This window comes from Calliopsis andreniformis, chromosome 6, assembly GCF_051401765.1.
Source record: "Calliopsis andreniformis isolate RMS-2024a chromosome 6, iyCalAndr_principal, whole genome shotgun sequence".
NCBI classification, from domain to species: Eukaryota; Metazoa; Arthropoda; class Insecta; order Hymenoptera; family Andrenidae; genus Calliopsis; species Calliopsis andreniformis.
The window spans coordinates 8,400,851-8,410,466 of record NC_135067.1 but is presented as its reverse complement, the minus strand read 5'-3'; the positions used below and the strand labels follow the sequence as shown (position 1 = coordinate 8,410,466).

Here is a 9,616-nt window from a genome sequence, read left to right as displayed (position 1 = left end):
TAATTATATTACCAATTATTAGGATCCATATTATATTAACAGCACATTAACAGTGTAGTATTAAAGATTCATATTGATAATATTGTTTCTGGGCAAAAAAGAAGACCAAAAAATTGTTGAATTCTATAATGAAACATAATCTTTAATCTAATGTAGATATAATGGACCAAATATTAAGTTACATTATAGATACTAGCATATTTTTAATCAAATATTTAGCACTCCCGTTCTTTCCTCCTATTATAAAATTTCCTAAAATACATCCAAATTGCTCATACTTTATCATACGTTCATGTAATGGGACAGTGAAATCGGGTCACTGAGACAGATCGATTAAACTGTCCACGTATCAGGACATTGTAAGGATTATGAATCTCCGATATTGGACAAAACTATCGAATTCAATATTCAGCAAATATTTTTTCTAAATGACAAAATAAACATAGACAATATAAGATAAATCTCCCATTAATTGACCATGTCCCGGTACTAATTTTATTTCATATTAATCTTAAATTCTAATGTATCTAATAACAAAAAATAGTACATATTATGAAATAGTATATTCAGTTACTGAGACACATTCAAGTGTCGGTATAAGCATTTTTTGGCTGTCCACTTATTGAAAAAGACGTTTTAAATATTCAGGCATTGGGACATTTACCTTACCCATATTTGATAAACTCTCTCATTATTTATTACCTGTATGCCACAATATACATAAAAACAAAAAGAAACAAATACAATATCAGGAGTATGTACATGTACCATACTAGTACCTAATTTAATGCAAAGATCCTATGACAACTATAGTCGCACATGACCAACAATTTTGTTAGTCTGACTAAAAGCCTATTACAAACTGAAAATCCTTTTCTTCCATCTAATAGATAAGAAAACAATTGATATATAAAATTCTGTTAAGACTACAATTGGCCTTTAGTTACACCGACGAAAATATCGACTGTGTACGTCTAAGCTACAATTTTGTACAAATGAAATAAGTTATCATGAAAGAACCAGTCTTCTAGGAAATAATCTACATATCTAATCCCCTCTGATATTTCCCCCATACTTTAAACATCCAAACATCAGATCTTGTACCTTACCAAATTACCTCCAAAAGATCAAAGAAACCCCTGTACAACAAAAAAATCGATGGATTACCGTTTCAAGGCTCTCATTCTCCTAAAATTTTCCAGTCTCCTTTTGTTCCTGTTAGCATTTGCTTTCGCCTCTGTGGCAGCGGCGCTCGCCTTCGCAGCGGCACGGTTCGTGTTGGCTAGTTCCTGTCTAGCGGCTTTCAGCTGGTTCGACAATTCCTCGACCCGCCTTTTCGCCGCATCTAATAATTCCTCTTTCTCTCTCAGCGATTTTTGTGCCCCGCTCGCGGCGGCCTGAGCGTTCGCCGCGTTCGCCTTAGCCGTTTGCACCGCGTGCGTTAGCGTCTTTAACTGCAACCATGGAAGAAAAAGGGGAAGTGAAGTGATCGGGAGTCGTTCGACGAACGCGGCCATAGTATTTTTACGAGGCAGAAAGTGGCTATCCTGGACAGCTCGTAAGGTCACGTCTTACGCACGAAGTGCGGAGACAATATGATTCACGGAGGGAAATGAGTTATCTCAATGAGCAATTCATTTGTGAATATTAGGTTATTCCAGAGGCTTATGGTTTTCTTCGAAACGATGCTCGATGTGTAAATATTCTTGAAAGAAATACTTTTGATTTATTTTAACACCAAATCTACCAGATAGGGTAAGAGACCCTATTACTGTGCCTGGACCTATTACTGTACTTTACATAGATTTTATGTGGAAAACACAGTAATAGGTTCAGGATAAGAGACCCTAGGATAAGAGACCCTATTACTGTGCCTGGACCTATTACTATGCTTTACATAGATTTTATGTGGAAAACACAATAATAGGTTCAGGATAAGAGACCCTATTACTGTGCTTGGACCTATTACTGTGCTTTACATAGATTTTATGTGGAAAACACAGTAATAGGTTCAGGATAAGAGACCCTAGGATAAGAAACCCTATTACTGTGCCTGAACCTATTACTGTGTTTTCCACATAAAATCTATGTAAAGCACAGTAATAGGTCCAAGCACAGTAATGCAGGTTCAGGCACAGTAATAGGGTCTCTTATCCTAGGGTCTCTTATCCTGAACCTATTACTGTGTTTTCCACATAAAATCTATGTAAAGCACAGTAATAGGTCTAAGCACAGTAATGCAGGTTCAGGCACAATAATAGGGTCTCTTATCCTGAACCTATTACTGTGTTTTCCACATAAAATCTATGTAAAGCACAGTAATAGGTCCAGGCACAGTAATAAGGTCTCTTACCCTAGGTTAAATAAGAGGTATAGTTCTCCTTATGAACACTTTATTCTGTAAACATGTAATGATTAATGTCGAATAAAAGTAAAGAAATGTAAAACTGATCGTTGTTTATATGAATTATATATTTCGTCAGAGACCTGTAATCTTGGTATTCCGATAGAAATAGATACGCGTTAGTGTCTGTAGTTTTTGTGCTAATTTGTAATAGAGGATATCCACGCTGAAGCAGGCCACCTAATCTCTGTTTTCAATGACACGAAGATCGTCTATGTCTATGTCATAATTTGAATGTTTTTGAAGGAGAAATATAATGGAAGAGTAATCTTTCTTGTAGTGTCATTTTCTTTTTAGATTTTTTAAAATTTCGTATTATTAAAAATAGAGGAGGTATTTAGATGGCCTGCTTCAGTTTTGACACCATGTATAGTGATTCGAGCAGAAACACTTGTCGGTTTTCTGAACGAAATAAGGAGGTATTAGCTTCTTTAAATAATACTTTTATGTGATTATTAAAAGAATATTTAATTTTATAATTTTGAATTACTTTACATAATTTTGAATAACTTTAACACCTTGACTCTCACAGAGCTTTATATACACAGTATTATAATATTTATGTAAATTAATATTTTTAATATAACAACGAGATTAAAGAAGTGCAACTTAAATAGAAATTTAGTTTGACTTTTAAATAGTAAAACGTATATTCTATTTCGGACATTTTATATATTTTGAATATTACGTGCGTCCAGCAGGTATTTTACGTACCTAGTTCAATTCGACATAAATGCATAAATATCCTCGATCTAATTATACAATTGCATGATTTACACTGCTATTAATGCTGCGAAATAATTAGCGAATGTTTGAGGTATAATTGTTAGAAACCTTTCCATAATGGGACCATTTATTATGAAAGCTGTTTATTATGAAAGTGGGACAACTCAATTTTCTTTCTTCTACAATTCCATACAAGACAAAACAATATGAACTCAAATTTTTTTCAAATATGAAGTCGTCTCTATTCAAACACCTTAAATAGATTTTACGTAAAAACGAAGCAAATAAGACTGAATTTCCTATTCAAGGTAAATATCTCTCTTTATGGGTTATCAATATACGTATACTACTAGAAATTTATTAGCACGCACAGATGCCTCTCTATTTCACTTCGAAGGCCGTCAGATATTTCTGCTCAACCCTGTACATTAGATCATCCCATAAGTGATGTCATTTGAGAAAAGAAGCTTTCGTTAATCAGGTAATTAATCAATTTTCCAAAACATTAGATCAGACTTCACTATTGTTATTAATACGCATATTTTTCTTGAACTAATGGTTTAATTAATGTCACCTGATCCTGAGACTGTCGCGCTGCCTGCACTGCAGCGTTGACATTCGCTTGCTCCTGTTCTAAGGATGAGGACTCTTCTTGCACAACTGATTGAGCTTCCTTTACTTCCTCTTGTAATTGGTCTACTATCACTTTCTTCCGTGATAGCACCTCTTCTGCTGCTTTCGCAGCCTGCACTGCCTTTTCAGCAAGTTGTGCCTTTACCTATATAATAAGATAATGTATAATAAAATATCTTTATCTATATGTTTGATGTTTATATTTTTATCTATGAAATTCAAGTAATACTAAATGATAATTATTATTGTATAGAAATAGGGTAGGGTAGGGCAGGTTCGAGAAGATAATAAATAAAGAGATAGCACAGAATTTTATTGTATTTTGCATTAAAAAAAGTAAATTTTCAATTAAAAACAGAAATACAAAGTCGAATATTTTTATTTCATTCAATTTTTTTCTTTTTCTTATTTTTATTATAATGTGATATGAAGATGAGGAGCACCTCTGTAACTATAACTAAAGATACGATAGTGAGTGAAAAGAGGAAAAAATAATACATATACACTATATTAATAAGAAGAATTTTAGTTCTTCTCTTAGTTTTTAAAAAAAATTAAATTTTTAAATTCATATTCTTTATAAAAAACGAATAACACAGTAAATTTATTTTTAATACTTTCCTGGAATATGAAAGTAAATATATCTTTGCGTACACAATACTAAAAAAAATACAATTTGTGTAATAGTAGTAGCTGTGAAGTATTCCTTTGACAAACAAAATTTTAATTCTTAAATATAAATATTCTCATTATCTATTGCTCTACAAATTACAATTACCCATTTGCTGCATCAATAATATAACGAACGCTATTATTGAAATATTATCATTATTATAGTATATTAATATCATGCCTTTCATCTACCAAATTTTTAAACCAGCCATCTACATATACACAACAAAGAGCAATCAGTTTCTCTATTTCCATCGATTAATATGATTAAATCAAACGAACACTGCATGTGCATAGGCACAAAGAAATTGCAAAAGAAGTTACTTTCATCAGGGTTATCTTTTTTTTACTGCTACGTGGGAATCGAAGTAAGATTATGTCTTGCATAACTCGAATCCGTTTGACGCCTTCGCGTAATACATATCTCGAGTAATGCAAACGTTCCATAAGGATATGCGCAACAATTCAATTTGTGGGAAACTAAATCTGACGTAATTGCGTCTGTTAAAAACAAATTCGACGTAATTATGAATCTTCCATTGATCTCGATATCCAGAGATGAAGAATCTACTTGGCAAACAGAACTGCGCGGATGGCAAATATGAATGAAAAGTAAAAGAATACCTGGATTTCTTAATTTTTGTTTCTTTTGCTATTCGTTAATGAGTTGAAAAAAATATTTGAAGAATAGCTCTTATTACAAATGTATCGATTATGATTGTTTTTACGATTAGTTTGAAGATAGAGGAAATGGAAGAAATATAAGATGAGAGTAGAAAAGGTATTTTTATTTTTAGACTTAGAGGGTGTTAAATAGATGCAGATAAAAAGATTGTACGAATAACTTTGGGGAATGTTGTATAAAATGTTTTTCATTATCATAAATATTGTGATCCTTACAGAATTTTTCAGTTTTTTACTCTTTCTATAAAAAGAAAAAACTAAACAAGTAAAAACTGCGATAATAATGTGAGACAGTATTATTCTAAAGAAAAATGAGTTATGAAATTGTACTCAAGTTTTAATGGAATTTGAAATATAGTGACATAAAATATATTACATTATTGCTATGCTGTATTCGCTTAAAAACTGTATTATTGTAATATGTACACAGTGATTCCTTATATAACTTTAAATTTTTCTTGGCTCTTAAAAATTTCAGAACAAATATATACTATGTATAGACCCAGACCTTGGTGTCTCATATTTCTACTCTATCTCACATTCCTACTCTCTACTGTAATATAAACGCATATGTAATAGAAATAAGTACTTGACGTGCGGCTTGCTGACCAGCTATTTGTTGAGCATCTGAAGCAGCTTTTGCTTCCTGTGCAGCTTTCTGTGCGAGGCTACTGCTTTTCTCTGGAGGCTTTCTGTGATTATTAGGCGGTGGCGCTCCGTTGCAAGGCTCAGCAATGTAACGAACTTCTCTTTGGTTCTATCCAGAGATAATATTAATGTTTTATTATAATTACAATTTTTTATTTTATCAATGATTTAATTCTATTAGTTAGCAGCGGTTAACCCTTGTACACTGTTCGAGTCAATTTCGTTGGAAACTTAATTTTAATATTTAATGCTTCTTTTTTGATAAGAATTGAATTATATAATGGTCGTTGAATTCGAACAATAGTATTTAGGAATTTATTTCTATTTAGTATTTTCTACAAAAGTCTATTATGCTTGTATGTAATTTAAATTTCATACCATTTGAACAGTGTATAATGGTTAATGTATTTCTTCTTCTTATTTTCTCTTTCTTTCAATTTTGAAGAAAAGAGAGCAGGAGAATTATGTTTGCAAAATTAACTCTATGTATACCCACTTAGGTGGAGGAAAAAATCACGAAATTTGAAATATTATAAAATCGAGTAAATTCTATAAAAATTCTTAATTAACCACTCTCATATTTTGAACGTTTTAATAGCTTCAGACGTTAATAGAAGAATTTCGAAAGGTAAGTTATGCATTAAAATGACGCAAGTTATGAACGACATGCGTGAAATGAAATATATGAAATTTTTAGTTCTAATATAGATCTAAGTAGATCATTGTCTCAATATAAATTCGCGCTCCCAGCTTGCTGATGAGCTTATATCGAGTAAAGGTCACTTCATGTGTCTCGTAACATACTTGTCAAGTTCAAAAAAAAAAATCACCAGTCTTACAAATTCAGAACGAAAAACTACTGTACTCATAAAAAAGAATAAATTTAACTAAATATATATACTACAAATAACCATAATGCACGCACATAGTAAAAATATCATAATAAAAACACAAGTAGAAATTAATGGTAATGACTAAAGGTTGTCAAAATATTTCTTACAAGAATGAAATAATATATAGAAAAATAACAGTTGTTTCAATGAACGATTGCAAGCAATCTTCAAACTTACTCCGTTAACTGGAATCTTGTGAACCCTTCCAGTGTCAAGGTATTCAAACATCAACATTACTAGAAAATGACGTTTATTTGGTTAGAAATGGATAACAGTGCTTTGTCACTGTACTCACCGATATAAAGAACGTAGAAGATGTACATTCTGGGAGCGATGGATTTAGGTAAACGCGGGATTATAGTCCATATAAATCATCATCATATAACAGGGTATGAAATAATGTGTAATTAATATGATTTGTGAATACACATCGACGACAGAAACGGATGAAGCGCGGCTATCGAATTTTGCATATCGAGATATGATAGAGTGCAGCATCAGCTAAAATGCTTGTTCCAAAAAGTATTATTAAATATTTTTAGTTTAAAAATCGTTTCGAATATTATTACATGTTTTTTGAATGAGACAAACTGATTATGTGACGAGAAGTAGCTTTCTTAGAAAACTTCTTCGAAAAACTTCGAAAGTTGATGAAAGATATTAACACTAGAACTACCGACAGTAAATGTATGCATTTGTTGCAAAATCATAGGAGCACACATAATGCATAATTAGAGAAAATAGAATTCATGTACAAATATATAAATATTTCTTCAATTTTATTCGTTATTAGTTCAGAATAAACCTAAAAGTTTTCTTAGAATAAATCGTAAATTAAAAGTAGCTGTAAGTGTCATTTTGATTTGTTTGATAGTTCTAGTGTTAAAGGAGACTCTATATATAAATTTTATACCTATTTCAAGTTATCTGTTTTGGGGTAGAAGTATCATGTATAGAAATTAATAAAATGAATAAATTTACAGGAGAAAAGTTTTATAGACAACGAGGCTCCATCTCGAGAAAAAAGATTTAGGTCCAGTCGTTGTCTTCAATATGCACAACCCCTTCCGTATCTACCATCCGCTTAGACTACAGACCTATAAGAACACCAATGATCTCGTAAGTAGTATCAGTTCTTAGTTGTTACCTCGAGCAAAGACAGCACTCGATAGAAACGGTCAGCCAGTTCGATTATAGGTGAGTGTTAAAAATTCTGTAACAATACTTCATTTACTAAATTAACAATCATATAGAAAACTATTCATTTGCGCAAATAATATTTAAAAATTCAAGAAATATAGTATTCTAGATTTCAAAGAAATTTATAGACTCTAAAGCTTCAGATTTCAGGATTACTTTGTAAATTCGAAAATATGGCAGAATAGCTTTTAGAATGATAAAATAACAAATTTAATAGTACCTATCTAAAATTTAATGACACTTTGATTTCATTTCAAATTTTAATCGGAACATTTAGAACGTATAACTTTTTTTATAATACTTAAAAAGGCTTTTCCCCTTTTATCTTTTAATAAGCAACTATTATCCTGCAATTATTTATTGAATGAAATTCTTACAGTAACAGAATAATATTTGAACAAGTGAATTTAAAAAATATTTCACAATTTCTAATTTTCTCTCATATTTGTAATTTGTGTTACAATGAGGTCACACATTATGCAACCACTTCGTATTTGTTGTTAATTGTAATTAAAATCGGAAATTTCTAAATCACTAACGCTTGTTCTAATTTGCCAATCGAGTATTTATAGCAAAAAATTATGAACAAGTACAATGGAATTTTTATTAGTATGTCTGTATTATGGTTTATATATTCCACTTAAAAGAAACCAGTCGCAGGTATTCGTCTCAAATATAGAGTACACTTTCACATGTCTACATTGTAGCGAATTTTGTGTAGTAAACATGAAAGTGCAGCTTTCAGGATAACACATGCACCTTCTATTTTTCTGCCCAAGGCTGAGTTTCTTACCACATGCATTACGTAAACACAATGGTCAATGTATTTCAGTAACCATATTAAATGCTGGAAAACACTTTCAATCACATGCAGTTTCCTGTGATCTAGTATTACACAAATGCAAAAAGGTATAATGGATTCCTATGTACACTGCCACTACACTAGTGAGCAATTAGGAACTGTTTAACTAACAATAAACAATTGCATTAAGGCAGTGCATTATAATGAGATAAAATTAATCGCCTTTGAATGAAAAATACTTTGCCACACAGTATTATTAATGACAATTAACAAGTGATTCTAAATTTTTTATCGATAATATAAACTCTAAAATTTGACTTCGATTTTACATAAAAATATTACATTTTATTAAATTATCAATTTCATGCAAGCTTTTCGTAAACTGATTGTGAACCGTGATTAGTTTTATTTCTGTACCATTTTTTCGTAAGCAAGTAACAAGAATAGTTTAATATACCTTGCAATAATATTTGTAATCAAAGAAGTCTTGTTAAATAATAAAACATTAATAACTTTTTTAGCATACTTTAAAAAATCCCAGTTCCATGTTTTCTCATACTCACAAATTGACAGTACAGTAACTATGTTCGCATTAGTGATACCCTATTTTATGACAGACTATTTTATTTAAAATTCAGAATGAACATTAAATAGTCTATATTCTGATGTAACTTTTATTTATGTCTCAACATTTTACAGGCATAGTTCTTCTATAGATATCATAAGAAACTACATTTTTAAATATTTTCTTAACATATTAACTACCCACAACAGAATAAACTCCTAGTGATCTCAGTTTTTTAAAAGTACTGAGACAGTGGTTGCATTAATTTCGTTAGACAGTCTACATATTTCACAATTATAAATATCTGACCGATACAAAGTTGTTCCATGAGTTGCACTTTTTTAAATTAATCATTCTTAACTATTTCTACACTTACTTTGTACTCGATT

At 31.0% G+C, this 9,616-nt stretch overlaps 1 protein-coding gene across 1 annotated transcript; it reads right to left on the bottom strand.

Moving 5' to 3' along the window:
* Positions 1-1,163: 1,163 nt before the first annotated feature.
* LOC143180993 (uncharacterized) lies at positions 1,164-6,983 on the bottom strand. The gene is made up of 5 exons (XM_076381109.1): positions 6,956-6,983; positions 6,838-6,896; positions 5,709-5,876; positions 3,705-3,908; positions 1,164-1,454 (listed from the first exon to the last, which is right to left on the bottom strand). The coding sequence occupies exons 1-5, from the start codon at positions 6,981-6,983 to the stop codon at positions 1,164-1,166; spliced, it is 750 nt and encodes a 249-aa protein (XP_076237224.1).
* Between the last annotated feature and the right edge of the window lie 2,633 nt (positions 6,984-9,616).

Coding starts and splice junctions, on each gene's coding strand:
- LOC143180993 (XM_076381109.1), bottom strand. CDS start 6,983: ATGTACATCTTCTACGTTCTTTATATCG. Junction 5,877..6,837: donor ACAAGATTCCAGTTAACGGA/GTAAGTTTGAAG, acceptor ATCTCTGGATAG/AACCAAAGAGAAGTTCGTTA. Junction 3,909..5,708: donor GTCAGCAAGCCGCACGTCAA/GTACTTATTTCT, acceptor CTTATTATATAG/GTAAAGGCACAACTTGCTGA.